Source organism: Microtus pennsylvanicus, chromosome 14 (assembly GCF_037038515.1).
Source record: "Microtus pennsylvanicus isolate mMicPen1 chromosome 14, mMicPen1.hap1, whole genome shotgun sequence".
NCBI classification, from domain to species: domain Eukaryota; kingdom Metazoa; phylum Chordata; class Mammalia; order Rodentia; family Cricetidae; genus Microtus; species Microtus pennsylvanicus.
The window spans coordinates 16,005,641-16,021,528 of record NC_134592.1 but is presented as its reverse complement, the minus strand read 5'-3'; the positions used below and the strand labels follow the sequence as shown (position 1 = coordinate 16,021,528).

Here is a 15,888-nt window from a genome sequence, read left to right as displayed (position 1 = left end):
GCTCTCCTGCACAGACGTAGGCTGTGCACTTTTTCTCTGTGGCATTTGATTCAGCCCTTGCCACTCCTGATGAGGAAGGTACTATTATTCCCATTTTGCAGAAGAAATTAAGGCTCAGGAGTTGCACAAGGTCATGGAGTTAGCAAGCAACAAAACTCTGGTTTGAAGCCAGGTTGCTCTGTCTTTACAGAGCTCTATGCTCTGGGGAGACAGATGTGGTCCATTCCAGAAAAGCCTGAGTCAGGGAGCTTGTTCCCCCAATGTATGCACAGCAAAGCGGCAGGGTGGGGCCAAGCAGAAGTTCACACAGAATGGCTCCAATGCGCCTGGGAAATGTGCTTGAGGGGAACAGTTATAATGCCAAGTTCTGAGGCAAAGGGGAAGGTCTGGTTTCCTTAGAGAAGGGCAATGGTGAAGACATGTCGTACTGTGAGGAAGTAGCCTGTGTCCTAGCGGAGGGCCAGTGTGGGAGACTGGCGACTGTGGATTCAACCAGAGTCTAGTCTCAACTAGACTGGAGTCTTGAACATTTTATAAAATCTGGAGTCTACACTGTTAGGTTTGGTGAAAAAAGGCCTTTGGGTCTCTTGGCCTCACCAAGCCTAGCTCTCCACTTGTCTCCTTTCAGGTCCTTGGCATCCACCTCAACAAATGGCGCCTGGACCGGAAGCTGGGCATCTACGTGCTGGTCCTCTATGCTGTCTTCCTGTGCTTCTCCATAATGATAGAGTTTAATGTCTTTACCTTTGTCAACTTGCCCATGTGCCGAGAAGACGACTAAAGCCGAGCTGTTGCCCGGGGAAATTGCTGTGGCCACCATGATGCTGGCATCTTCTCTCTCTCCTTCTCCTCACAGGTCTCTCCTGCCTTGGCAGCCGCTGTCAATTCTTTCATGAGCTGGAAGGAAGGGCAACCATGATTTTGGTCATGGGCCTGGCCACAGGGCATCTGTTTCTGCATGTCAGGGGCCAGGCATTATTTGAGCAGCTCCACAGACTCTCTTGGCTGCCGACTGTGGGGACACATCGTGTCTCTTCTCTCTTGCGCACTTTAGTCGCCAGGACTTTCGTGTGCCGTGTGTCTTTCTGTTCCATGGGCTCAGAACTGAGTCAGTCAGTGAACAGGTATCCTAGATGAGCGCATAGTAGGACTGTGATTGGCAAGTGTCACCTCTGGGTCCGGAGAAGGCAGAGTGTGTCACCATGAGCATCCAGCTCTTCTGGGAACACGGAAACTTGGAAGAGACAAGGCATTCACCTGCAGGGGATTCAGACCACTGCAGTTATAGAAAAAAATTAGGAAGTGTGGACACATCATTTCCCAGTAGAGGAGAGAAAAGCAAGCAAATACTGTTATCCTTTTTTATTGACACACTCAAAAGATGAGCAATGAAATATTAAAAATAAAACATCACATAGATCATCATACTTGAAGAATATCATTCCACAAAAGGATCATTGGCAGGGACCAAAATGGTTACCCTTGGAGAAAAAAAAAAATGAACCTTTTGTGTGTCATCTTGTGCTGGCTCCAAGACAATTTGGTTTGGAATATAGAAAAAAGGTGGACAAACACACAGAAATGGGTGCTAACTCGGAGACACAGTGGGGAATGTGGTCCCAGCGACAATTTCAGACCTTAGGATGCCACGCACCGCCCCTTCGGGCCTGTCAACTTCTCTGTTAATGCTCTACTTCCCACACCACCCTGAAGGACCCAGCTTTTTCCATGCCCAATTGCAGAAGTGATGGTTAATGACAAGAGAGAGCATCCACAGACCCCTCTGTCCTGGTTGGCTGAAGCCAAGTATGAGAAACGGACCGTAGAAGTTTTAGAGCTAAGTGTTTCGACTTCACAGGCAAGGCCAGGGATGGGCGATGGACCCAAACACAGGCAAACACGAAACGATGCTTGACTGCTTCGTAGCTCTGAAATCTCTGTGTGACAGATTCGCGACTATAAACCATTCCTGGATTCTAATGAGAAAGCACAAATCAATTTTATATAGTGAGGTTTTTATTTTTTTAATGTTTCTATTGCAAAAGTCTATCAGGTCTGATGCACTTTGAATACTGAGCTATTTTGCACAGTAGAAGGCATGGGGATGACCCAGGGTAATGAGAGAGAGGTTTTTAACGATTTTAACCTTGGTGGCCACTGCAAATCCAGCAGCAGAGTCCTTCTGGGCCCATGGTGGAGTCTGTAGCGATATTCTCTGCATTTTAGGGGACGAAGTATTCAGGCTTGTGCTCCCTTAGGCAGAACTATGATGAGACCTCGCTCCCATTACCAGCCTTCAATTCGAGGTTCACATCAGTATTAGAAGGCTCAACTGAGTCCAGGCTCTGCTTTCTGTCTGTCTGGATAAGCTCAGTGGTCTTCAGAGTGAGACAGCAGAATTTCCCTTAAAAAGAATAGTTAAACCTGAGGGAAGGAGCCTGAAGGTGCGCCTCAGTATAAACTCAAGCTACAAGAGGCTTCAGAGTTACTCTAGGCCCTAGTAGCTCGTGTACCACACACACCAAACACACACACACACACACACACACACACACACACACAACTCCCTTTCACAGGCACGTGCTAGCTCTGAGTGCTTCTGTCTCCCCTTGGAGCCCCCTAACTGCTCTAAAATGTAAGCTTGGATTATTCTTATTTCATCAGCAATTGCCGTCAAGTAGATCTAGTTTAGCTGCAGGATGTAGCAAAGCTGGGGCCAAAGGTACCCATCACCCCTCCCAAATTAGCTAGGACCCCTGATTAGCCAGGCTGGCACAGTGGCATGAGTCTGACGTTGCCCTGAGTGGAGATGTATGAATCTTAGTTCCTGGCTCAGGACCCCATGGAATATTTAATTTACCTAGAAGTTTTCCAAATCATATTCTAATACCTGCCCTTATTGAATGTCCCTAGCTTCTCCTGAAAAAAAAAAGACCAAATGCTCTTTCTTAGATGTTGTTAGAGCACAAGCCACAGCCTCCGCGGGTCTGCACTGTGTTTTGATCCTCTGGGTCCTCGTATGGCTTTCAGAGAACACCCCAGCCTTCCCCCTCCTTCAGAATCTGCTGGAGGCTGGAAAGTGTCTCACAACCGCAGTTAGAAATGGAGAATTGTGTTCACAGTATGTAGAGCACGCGTCTGGCTGTTGCCTCTGGTCTTTAATGTGCCGATGCACCTCAAAGGCTCTGGGCATCTCTCATGTCCAGGAAACCACAGGCTGAAAGTCAAAATTTCTCTGTTTTTAACCAAATACTTTTTCCTCATGAGTTTAAATATTTATTTGGTAATATAGGCCTTCTTTAAAAAAAACATGCTTCCATTGCTATACAGAATTACTTTATTTTATCCCTAAAGTTAAGTTAGCATGGTGTAATTATTTTTGCTTCGAAAGAAATACAGTTAAAAAAAAATACACTTAGCTTCTTGTCTCTTCGGAGGCAGAAAAACAAGCATAAATTTCTATGTTCAATTATGTCTGTCTCTCTCCCAGCCTCTCTCCTCCCTGAATCCTTTACAGGTGGGGCAACCTGGGGACCAAGAGGGGTTTGGATCATTCCTCCTGGGAAAGCAGGAGAGAGTCCAACACAGCGCTGGACTCCTTTGGCCTCCCCACTCCCTTGACTGTAAAGTTGTACTGCTCTTGTCCCATACTAGATCAGTGGCCTTCTAGTCCACCTTGGCTTGTCTTCCCCTGAAAATCAGCAGCGAGTAGTACATTCCTTTGAACCCACCAGGGCACTATGTCCACACCTGCACACTATCCCAACACTGCCTGGGCCCCTGGGGGAAGGCTCGGGCCTCTCTTTGCCACCTGCCTTTCCCTAATTGTAAGTTAGCCTTGTAAGTGGATGGAAAACATGGCTGCGCTCTAGGTAGGTGCTTACAGGACAAAGAACTTGCTGGTTAGAGTTAAAATTGCCAGGAGACTGAACCCATCAGCCAGGTTTCAAATGCTTGCCAGAGGAGCTCTGATGTCTCCCAACACAATCTCCACAGGGGTTGTCCTTCTCTAGGGCAGTGACCAGATGTATCCAGGACACATCCTGAGGGAATCCATACCCTGGGATGGCTCAGATGCAAGGACGTGTACATAGAAAGTTCTAGACATTTTTGAAAATGTTCTCCTCTTGAGTGACAAGAAGTCCTGATTCCTACCAGTTGACTACCTAAGGCCCTGTCTCCCTAAGCCCAGATCCCTCTGTCCCTGTGTAGACTTTCTCCAGGTGTGACCACTTCACCTTGGTTCTCTGGTCTCTGCAGCTTATCACATCTCATGAGCCCCTCAAAACTCATACCCCAACTAGGCTTCCTCAAAGTCTAGCGCAGCAGTTCTCAACCTGTGAATCTCAACCCCTCTGGGGGGGGGGGGTCAAATGACCTTTTCACAGGGGCACCTAAAACCATCAGAAAACACAGATATTTACATTATGATTCATAACAGTAGCAAGATTGAAGTAGCAATGAAAATAATTTTATGGTTGGGCTTCCCCACAACATGAGGAGCCGCATTAAAGGGTCCATTAACCATAGGAAGGTTGAGAAGCACTGGTCTAGAGAAGGGGGCCTTCCTATTTTCTAGGCAACTCTTTCCACTGTCAATTCTGTGGCCACAGGAGAGAGACATTTGTGGTCTCTGCCCACAGGGCACAGAAGAGGGGACTCTGTGAACACAGCCTGCCTTCTTCCAGTCTAGCTTGCATGAGGTTTTGCTTTGCTGCAGAGCACGGATGCCTAAAAGGCAGGTTCCCAGGGCACAGTCAGCAGGGTGGTCCATGGTTGGCATCTTTGAAGCCACGGCATCAGCTACAGAGTTCACACACATGTCACATACATGCTGTCATGTTACCAAATATATATATCTTATACCCAGATTATATACATACACATATATGTATATATATAATAGCCCCCCAAATCTCCTAATGTTTTAAGTAGGTTTACAAATCGCTGTGCCCCAGAGCTGTGCGTTGGACACTGCTGATGGTTATTTTTTTTGGTAAAAGCAGCCTCAACCTGAGTACTAGCCTTGTGATTCCCTTCCTGTCTGGACTTGGGATAATGTCCCTTCGTCACAGTGCCACCGAGTACAAGCAAATGCATGCCTACATGCGGCTGGAAAAGGGGACACATTTCTCCACTTCTGCCCCCTAAGAGGGGCGATCATTTTAAGGAAGCCAGCTGAGTGATCTAGAAGCTTTGGTCACCCTGGGAGTGGTGGGGGAGCATTAGCAGTATAGCCTTCCAGTTTCCATGTGGCTGACTCCTCAGATACCCACGCCCACCCACGTACCCATGCAAGCACTGCTAGGGAGTCAGGGCTCCCTGCCGAGGCGTCTTTTACCCTGTGCTTCTAAAGCTCTTCTACCTTCTCTCTTTCCTGTCCAGTTGTCCAAGTTGCATTGCTTCCCCCATGCCCCTCAGCAGGGCTGAAATCCAATCTCCTCTAGAGTGCCCTGGTGTCGTCCTGGGGACTCTGGGAAGGGTCTAAGCGTTGAAAACACAGTCTCCTTCTGTGAAGGGCAAGGCTGTGGCTGGGTGGCTTGTCTGTCCATTACACTGACGGGGCCAGGGCTTGCCTCCTCCTTGTAAACACCCAGGATAGGTGCCAGCATGACCCACATTTCTTTCCACAGCACTGTCATAAGCCAAGCAGTGACTGCTCAGGCACAATGCTACTTGTGGCTCTTCCATCCATGAGTTCAAGAAAATCCTTGATCCTGGGCCTTCCCTGCTCCGTCCTTAGAAAACAAGTTTATCTGTTGTTTTTAGCTATTAATAGAAGAGACCATGTGGTTTGGGGTTTGGTGTGATCAGCTTTTGTCTACTATGGAAAGGTCTAAGACAACACTCACCCTTTATCACTCTAGAATTTCCTGCAGGGAAGTTTTGGGGTCCACTCCAGAGGAAGAACGCAGTCCTCTTCCAGTAGGAGGACTTTCCTACTTCTGACCGTGCCTGAGACCTAGACAGGGTCACTCTGCTCCTTTAAGTGAAGTGGGTGCTCTGCTGGGGGTTCTAGCTGCTGGGTGTTCTGCCTCACTTTGAACAACTACCCCTCTGAGCTGTGGACCTGTGACTACGTTCAGGCTTCTTCCACCTGACCTGCACCAAGCTCATTTGGGGACCTGGCGGACAAAGCTGTGGCTGATCCACTGTGGCTGACTTTTGGGGATCTCCAGTCTGTGGAGGGTTGGCTGCTAGTTGGTGAGGCTGAATGTGCCATTCAGAGCGTTCTCTCCTGGAAGGGCGCCCTCCCCACCAAAGTCCTTCCTGATGTCTGATTACACAGAGGCAACAGAAGGCTGCCAGCCAGCTGTGCCAGATCCAGGGGCAGAGGTAGGACTGCCAAGCGAGCTGGGCGTGAGATGGCCAAGAACATCCAACATGCCAAGGGCCAGGCTGGGCACAGTCTTCCCAGGGGATTTGGACCTTTTCTCAAAAACAGCCTCGCCTGACCAGGTCACAGCAGATAGAGGCAGAGGAGAGGAATCTTGAATCTTAAAGAGCCTCCTTAAAAGCACTCCAGCCCGAGAACTTCTGAGGCCATCCATATGCCGCTGAGTGCTCACAAGACATCCGTGGCATGCTGGGCTGAGCAGTGCCATCTTTGTTCATTCTCTGGCAGGCAGAGCAGGAGCAAGGGGTTGGAAAGCTGTAAATAATAAATATATTTATGCCGCTATTTATTTTTTCAATAACTGTGACCTCCTGCACTGTGAATGCTCTGTGATATGAGATTCTTAGTTTAATAAACTGTCATTAAATTTGAATGAATTGATATTACTGGTTCCTAAGCACTGGCATGACTTACTTTTGCTGTGAAGAAAAACAAACTAGAGTAAAATATGAAGCTAAACCTTTCTAAGATGCCTAGCAGTCTGTGTTGTGATGCACTATACCAAAACCCTGGACACATCAATACAGCAAACAAGCACAAAGCCCCCCTCCTGATAGGCCTTCCATCCACATTTCCATAGACACAGACATGTTTTGCATTTTTGGATTTTTGGAAAGAATTACACTGGAATAACAGCCATTGGAAACCATTCCTATTTGCATATTGAGAAAAAATAAACTTAAAAAAAAGGATGAGAAGTTGAAGCTTTTAATTACAATGGTTGGAAATTAAAATAATGAAGTTGGGCTTGTGGTGCCCCTAGACCAGCTGGGATGAGTCCAGAGGGCCCCACCCTTTCCTAGTGAGGCTGGGTCACACACTGTGTCCCACCACACACTTTACAGGGCTTCAGCTTAGTTGTTACCATCTTGAAATTGTGTGTGTGTATGTGTGTGTGCTGCACATGTGGACACGTTTGGGTGTGCATGTGTGCGTTTGGAGACCGGAGACCGACATCAGATGCTGTCTTCTGTCACTTCCCACCTCACTTTTTGAGGCAGTATCTCTCCCTGAGAACAGCATTGCTATAGGGCTGAGCCATCACACAGAGATACTCTTAAAAAAAACAGTTTTATTATATTTCTTTACTGGGGAAAGCGACACATGTACACACCACAGAGCCCATGTGGAGGTGAGAAGACAGTTTGTAGGCGTCGGTTCGTTCCTTCCACCATGTGGATCCCAAAGACTGAACTCAAGTTTCCAACCTCTGCAGCAAGTGCTTTGACACACCAGGCCATCACACTGCCTCGCAGAGATGAGTATTTTCTGTGTAACGCGTGTTCGCTGTTACACTGTTCACAATAGCAGGGAAGTAGAATCAGCCTAGAAATTCATCAAAGAATGAATGGATAAAGAAAATGTGGCATAAATTAGTGGAATTTCAGCCATAAAAAGTTTATAAAAATTTGTAGAAACTAAAATACAACTGTATGTTCTCTCTCTCATATGTTCTAGCTTTTAATTTTTATTTATTTATTTATTTTTTCATGAGACAGGGTCTCTGTGATTCTGGCTGTCTTGGAGCTCCCTATGTAGATCAGGCTTGAACTCAAAGATATCTGCCTGCCTCTGCTTCTCAAGTGCAGTATTAAAGGCATGGACCACCACAGCTATATCTATCATATATAGTATCTATGTGGGATGGGTGTGTAGGGGCCCCAGAGAGGGGGAAGGGCGTTGAGGAGGTGGAAAGGGTAATAGAGCTAATAGAGCACTTGTGGAAAGTTGAAAGGGGTGAAATGGTAAATGGAGTGGGGAAGGATCAACCTAAACAACCTATCTATGAAAGCACCAGAATGAAACCTGCTAGTCCGTGTGGTCACTAAATAAGCATGGGCTGAAATACTCGGCAGTTAAGAACACTTGATGCTCTTGTAGAAGACTTGGGTTTGATTCCCAACACCCACCTGGAGTCAACCATCACCTGTAACTCTAGCTCATGGGTTCTAAGGCCCCTTTCCAACCTCTGAGGGCACCAGGTACACGTGTGGTACGCAGACATGCATGCAAGCAAATACACTCATAATAAAAATACCCCCCCCCCCAAATTTTAAGAAGTAAATGAAAAAGCACATTTGCCACGATGCTGCTACTTGGCAGGCAGTAATCTTCGCATACAGACTCCTCACGAGCTGCTAGGGCTGGGCTCCTGGACACCCACCATTTAGAAGAGGAGGTTGGTCCCAGGAGTTTAAGGAATTTGCCCAAGGCCACACAGTGGGGATGAAAAGAATGGAACAGAGGCTGGACCCTGTGGTCTGAAGCAGAGAAAGCTGCTGTCTCCTAGCAACCACACGCCCTCAGCAGCACCCAGGAGAGTGACTCCCCATTTGAGAATACTTTTACCTGAGGACCAGGGGTCTCAACAGAGAGAACAACAGAAGCCCAGGCTGGGACCATGGCCTGGTGACCACCAGGTAGGACTAAATGTCTCTTCATCATGCCCGGCTTACTGTCAGTCACAGCTTCACAGACGCCTCCCTGGTTCATGTAGAAGACGGCCTGAGGACACCACAGTGATTCACAGAGAAGGTAGATATTCTCCCGAAGGAGAATGAGCTGGACACTAATCAATTCCACAGAGTGAAAAAGAAGCAATCACTGCCTCCCCCAAGCAGTTAAGGAACAACCAGCTCCTCAAAGACACAAGGCTCCCTGCCCTAGACTCTAGGGGAAAAGGCCTCTGAGAGAGACTAATAATTCCAGAAGTTTCCACCATGGGCACTCAAGCTATTGCAGGCTGTAATTCATTTTTTTCTCATCTCTAGCTAAAGGTGGAGGTAGGGTCCTGTTTCTAGGTCTTTCCATATGCTGGTCTACCCCCCAAAGATGCCCCATTTGAAACCTACTCCAAGGTTTATGTGATGGCACCTGCCTATAACCTCAGGGATTATAGGGCCGCTGAGGCAGGGGGATTATGAGTTCCAGGTCAGCATGGAGGATATAGGGAGACCCTGCCTAAACAAACAAAAAAGCTTACTCTAAGAAACCATGATGGAAACGAGGTGAGAGTTTGCTTCTTGTTCATATAGATGAGAAAGTTCAATGTGCTCCTTGGTACCCAGCATCCTTCTAGGCTACTTCCTCTTCCCCAGAGTCCTAAATGGCTACCTGACTTCATCTTGGCTACAACCTCATGAGCAACCTTGAGTCAGAACCAACCAGTTGGGCTGCTCCCAAGTTTTTAGCCAAGCAAGGATCTGGTGGTTGATGGCTCATATCCTAGCACTTGAACAACTGGGGAAAGAAGACCTCAAACTCAAAGCCAATTTGGGCTCCATAGCAACACCATCTTTAAAAAAAAAAAAAGACATAGATTCATCCTGATTCATAGAAATGATATAAAATGGGAGGGTTATTGTTTAAAGGTGTTATGTTGGAGGTGATTTTTTTATCCCTCAGTGATAACGAACATTATATATACAATGTTTCCGCCATGTATCCCTGAGCCTCTAACCCAGGAATGCATGGGTGAGGGAGAAAGAGCTACAGATTGAATACACAAACCCTGAGGGAGGAGAAACGAACCCTGTCACATAGTGTCCTTGTCCTTGTGTCGGTGGCCCCAGCAGTGGACACAGCCAGGGACTGCAGCTAGCATCCTTTAGGAACCTTCACTCAGTTAACGAGGGATCCTTGACTTTGCCACAGGGAAGAATTCTAGAATGAGCCATTGTTAAGTAAAGTTGAAGTTTATTTAAAAAAAAAAAAGGAAGAAAACACCCAGGGAAAAAGCAGGGCACACCCAAGAGCATAGGTGTGTTTCTCAAATAACATGTTCTAGTGGTGACTGTCTACAGGATTTTAGAGACTTGGAACTTCATTGCTTAAAGGGCTTTTAAGGGACCCTCTCTTTCTTAAATAAATAGTCTCTATTTAAATTTTTATTTTTATCTATCTATCTGTTTTGATAAATAAAGTTATCGGTTGTTCCTAAGGTGCCATAGATGAGACTCCAACCTAATAAGGTAAAACCAGGAGCCACGAGGACTGCAAAGGAGATTAGAATGCACCTTTTACTATAAACTGGGTAGCTGGGAGAGTCCTAGAAAACAGCTGGTTTGTGGATGGGAAGGGAGAATGGCCTGAAGGAAATGTTAACTGTGCTGAAATCTGCCTTTCAGCTGGCAAGAGGTTTCAGTCTGACTTTATCCAAATAGTCTCTTCCCAAGTTGCCATAGTTCTCCATCTTTCAGATCTGTCTCCCTTCCCTCGTCCTGGGCACACAGCAAGACTGCATTTGCCTGGCTCTAGGTGGGAACTCTGCTCTCTGGGATGAGCCTGACCTCCTGGCTTGCCTTCTGGCAGATGAGCTAGCTTGGAGAAGCTGAGCCGCTTAATATGTAACCACTGGCCTCTTGTCAAAAATGTAGCTTAGCTTCCCAGAGGTCACTGTTGCAAAGTCTCTTTCCATCCCCTCATTCTCAGGGCTGCCAAAAGGAAGGCCCAGCTAGGCCGGCAGGGGAGAGCCTGCCTGAGCCTGCGACCAGCAGCTAGTGTTCAAGCAGGGCTGGGTCTGTCCAGGCTTCTCTGTGGCTATCCTACATTGTCAGGAGGGGCAAGAAAAGAATCTTCCAGAAAACTGACTCTCTGCACTTAATGTTTGCAACATTGTCAGCAGGTTGAATGACAACAGTGACTCAGGGCTTTGATTTTTAATGATAATAAATTACACAATACCCTTCCTAATAAACTCAGGACGGCATGTCCACAAGTCGTTCTTGCTGATTTTTTTTGTCAGCCTCCTGCAGCTGTAACAACCTCTTAGCAACTGATAAATGACACAAATACTATAAATGAACATACTTTTGTTGACTACCAAAGGGAAATCACAAAGGTACAAGTCAGAATTCCATCCCTGGTCCCATGGACACTCTGTTACCAGATAATGGTTTTTGAAAACAATGTAAAAGTGATTGTTTTGTTTTTTGCTTTTTACAACGTAACAGCCAAAATGGCACTTTTAAAGTCACCACTTTGAAATCTCATCTGCCCATATTAATCCTGTACTTAAGCATATGTCCTGGTGAGTTCAGATGTGTGAGCAGCCCTGCAAAATTTCCCACCACGGAGCAGCAAAGTGACTCACTGTGTTAAAGGTACGTGCCACCAAACTTGACAACCCAAGTTTGGTCCCTAGAGCCCACGTGGAAGAAGGGGAAAACCAACCTCCCACAAGTTGCCCTCTGACCTCCACACATGCTCCGTGCTGCAAGCATGCCCACATCCACACATAGGTGCCCACACACCAACACACAAAGTAAGGAAGCTAATAGACACATGAATGTAATTTAAAATAGTTTTAGACACCACTATTAGCAAGACGTCGAACATATTGATCAGTGTCCTCGTGTGAACCCAGCTGTGACACCGCTGAAAGAGAAAGTGACGAAGCCTACATAGTTCTAGGCTTCTTTTTAATCACGTTTCAGCCCCTCCCCGATTTGATCAAGGAAAAAGTCACACACACACACACACACACACACACACACACACACACACACCCAACCCTCAGGCCAAGTGTAAGTTCTATTGCTTCTTAGTAGTAAGACCCATCAGGGTCTGGCATTATCCTATTCAGAGGGCAGGCATGCAACCACCGTCTAATTGCACATGGAGTTTCAGTCCATAACAGGAGGTTTTTCCCCTTCCTGCAGGACATGTGATCTTGATTGTTCTCAGGAGCGACCTTGGAGTCATAGGAGAACTAACCTTACAGAGGCCAACCCCAAGGTGGACAGAGCAGGGAGAGGGATCAAATATCAGTGGCTGATGGCACCACCTAACCCTGGCTCCTTCACATATGGATTCAGCCACATCAGGTAGTTTCCAAAGATGGCTGGCTGTTCCACATCTGTTACACACCTGAGTTGGTCTCTGACAACACAAGGTAAGACGTCACCTCTGTGACTAGATGTCACCTCTGTGATTAGTTCGTGTAAGACTGGGACTTCCCAGCTTTGGTGCAAGAGCCCTCCCTTGGTGGCCATCTCAGTCCGAGCACATTGAGGAGTGTGAGGAGCCGAGGGAGGTGACTGAGGTCCTCAACCCTTTAAGGAACTCAGTCCTATCCATGCACCTGCCTGGGAGCAGACTCCTCCCTGGCTGAGCACGCACATGAGACGCCAGCCTGGCAGCGTTTAGCTACTGCCCACGAGAAAAGAATATGGCTGCACAAGCAGCCCTCAGCATGTGCCCAGACTCTACTTCAGAGATACAGATGTGTGTGTCAGCCCCTTGTGCTTCCTGACAGCTGCAGCTTCTCCCAGCAGAGCCTGGTGACATGTCACTTCAAACCCTTCTCAGCCAGGGCAGAAGTTTGTGTTTCTGTATGGCCATGGCACAGGGCTGGTTTAGCAATAATAGCACATCCATACTCCAAAGCCTCAGGAAATGGAAGTTGGGGAACCTGTCGGGCATCAGAAGAAGGTGAGAACCCACAGAGCTGCTTCCTGCCGACCTCTTTCTGCTGAATGAAACATCCTGAAGGCCACTCTGCCATTGTTTCAGTTTCTCCAGTTGGGTGTTTTGACCTGGCTCGTCTGGTGACACTTCTATCCCATACACCAGCAGAGGCACCTGAGTGGCAGTCATCTGACAGCAGCCACGCTAGCATGTCCAGTGCCTTGGTTACTCTGTCCAAAGCTCACAGCCAGAAGCCCCAGGGTCTGATCTCCCCCCACTCCCAACACAGACCAAAGGACCCACAGGACTGATCAAGGGGCTGCCTTGTCCACTCCCCCAGCTTCCAGTCACCAAAGTCACATGAGTTTCCTTCCTGGTTGTTCCCCTAGGTTTACCAGGAACCTCTGCAGGGCACAGCCATTTCAGGGTCTGTTGTGGAATATTTGTTTACACTGTGAAGATGTGTCTTTGTCAAGGCGCCTTCTGGTTGAGTTAATAAAGAGCTGAATGGCCTATAGCTAGGCAGGAAGTGGTTAGGCGGGACTTCCAGGGACAGAGAGGACTCTGGGGAGAAGAAAGGTGAAGTCATCAGCCAGACACATAGGAAGCAGCATGAGGAGTACAAAGAAAAGGTAACTGAGACACGTAAAAGAACATAGATTTAAAAAAAGAGGTAATTTAAGTTATAAGAGCTCCTAAGTTATCGACCAAGTTTTCATAATTAAGTCTGACAAAAAATATCTGCCTACAGAGGTCTGGTGAGCGGCCAGCCTTCAGGAGGCCTCTCTTGAGGCAGGAGGAAGGCCTGGGACTGATCTGTGGAACTCAGGCTCTTCGGGTTTGTCCAGAGTCAGAGCTGTGTCCCATGAGGAAACCTATGGGGTCTAAGCGTGGCTAATCAGCCTGAAGGGCCCGGCCGGGTGCTGTATAGGACGGTCCACCAACCTAGGTCCAAGGACACCTAAGAGTGGCCTGCCTGCTTATTTGAGGAACAACAACCAAAGATTCCTTCGGGGGGGGGGGGATGGCTTTCTTCTGGCCTCATGTGTGTCTATTACAGACGAGCAATGGAGGTTCTGAGACAGATGTATCCACCACTGCCCAGCTAGTCCTGGGGTTGGATTGGAACATATGGCTGACGTCTGTGTCCAGCTTCCAAACAGGAAGTTACAGGAATTATTGAGGGAGATGGCAAAAGAGATGACTGTGGCCCAGGGGTGAGTTAGCCTTGGAGAAGAGATCCCTGCAGGGGTGAGTTAGCCTTGGAGAAGAGATCCCTGCAGGGGTGAGTTAGCCTTGGAGAAGAGATCCCTGCAGGGGTGAGTTAGCCTTGGAGAAGAGATCCCTGCAGGGGTGAGTTAGCCTTGGAGAAGAGATCCCTGCAGGGGTGAGTTAGCCTTGGAGAAGAGATCCCTGCAGGGGTGAGTTAGCCTTGGAGAAGAGATCCCTGTAGGGCCTGGTGGTCTGAGAGGGAGGCTGCCAGCAATCTGAATACAGAAAGGGGAAGTAGCATGAACTGGGGTGGCTTTCTGGAGACCACACTTTTTGTGCCTTTCACAAACAAAAACTAGTTTGATTGGGATGCAATTCAACCAGCCAAAGTGTATAATTTGATGGTTTTCATAGAGCCACAAAATTGTGCAGCCGGCACCACAGTCAATTTAAAGACATTTTCATCCCCACCAAAGAACCACCATAGCCACTGCCAGTCTGCCCTCCACTCTCCTCTTCCCCCAGCTTCTAGAAACCACCAGTTTATTTTCTGTGTCTGTGAAATTGCCTATTCTGAACACTTCATACAAATGGAATGTGGGTTTAGCGACTGGCTTCTGTCGTTTAGCATTGTCTTCAAGATTCATCCATGTAGCTGGGCAGTGGTGGCGCACGCCTTTAATCCCAGCACTTGGGAGGCAGAGACAGGTGGATTTCTGTGAGTTTGAGGCCAGCCTGGTCTATAATAGCTAGTTCCAGGACAGGCTCCAAAGCTACAGAGAGACCCTGTCTCGAAAAACTAAAAAAAAAAAAAAAAAAAAGATCCATCCATGTAGAAGCACCATTTTGTTGGGACCCCATTCATTTTTGTGGCTGAATTATATCCCCTGATTAAATATCATTTATCAGCTGTACTCATTCATCGGTTGGTGCATGCTTGATTGCCTCTACATACTGGCTTCTATGAGCAGTTCGTATTTCTTTCGGTGCTGGGGACTGAATGTAGGGCCTCACATACACATGCTAGGTGAGCATTCTGCCACCGAACTCCTGCCCCAGTCCTGGATAAAATAAATAAGGCTCGTATACACAGTCATATCTGAGGTTTTCACTGGATACACCATGATGGATAGCTTTGTCAATTGACACAACCTAGAATCTCTGAGAAGAGAGTCTCCATAAGGGATTGTCTACATTAGCTTGGCCTGTGAGCAGGCTGTTAAGGGAGTGTCTTAATTAAGTTATGGATGTGGGAAGACTCAGCCCACTGTGGGCAGCTCCATCCCTGACACGGAGTTCTGCCCTGCCTTGACTTCCCCACAATGATGAGCTGTAACCTAGAACTGAAAGCTGAAATAACCCCTTTGGGATGTGCAATTGAGGGTAGGATCTCTGGATACTGGGTAACCTTTTTGAGGAACTACCAACACTGCTTCCCAAAACAACCGCCTCTGGTTCCATTCCCAGCAGGAGGCTGTTAACATGCTTCTCTCACTTCCACAGGCCGGTTTGAAGGAAATGATAACAGAGAAGTAGAGGTAAGGGGTGTGCGGACACTCTAGCAGAAGTGTGTAACAAGACAAGGTTATGTCTCTGGTAACTAGTAGCCAAGGATATGGATGGACGTTGGTTACTCCTATCATGCACAAGACAGTCCCAAGCACAAAACTTACATCTGTCCCCAGTTGACTAAATAGTGCCCAGGCTGAGAATGAATCAGACGAGGTGGTATTTTGAGGTCTGCTGTTACCCGTTCTCATGGGCTTGGCAGGCTCAGTAGACATTTTTTGAGTGGCTGGGCACTTAAAGGAGAGGCCTCAAGCCTTGACGTTGTTGTATAAGCTGGCAGGTTTTCTTCCTCTGCCGTCCTC

At 47.5% G+C, this 15,888-nt stretch overlaps 1 protein-coding gene across 2 annotated transcripts in view; it reads left to right on the top strand.

The window, feature by feature from the left end:
* Positions 1-6,770, top strand: part of Slc24a4 (solute carrier family 24 member 4) — a 143,312-nt gene extending 136,542 nt beyond the window's left edge. For both annotated transcript variants that reach the window (XM_075948727.1, XM_075948726.1), the window contains exon 17: positions 629-6,770. In XM_075948727.1, the coding sequence (XP_075804842.1) occupies positions 629-781 (153 nt within the window). In that variant the 3' untranslated portion in view covers positions 782-6,770. The remainder of the gene's footprint in view (positions 1-628) is intronic.
* The last annotated feature ends 9,118 nt before the right edge of the window (positions 6,771-15,888 follow it).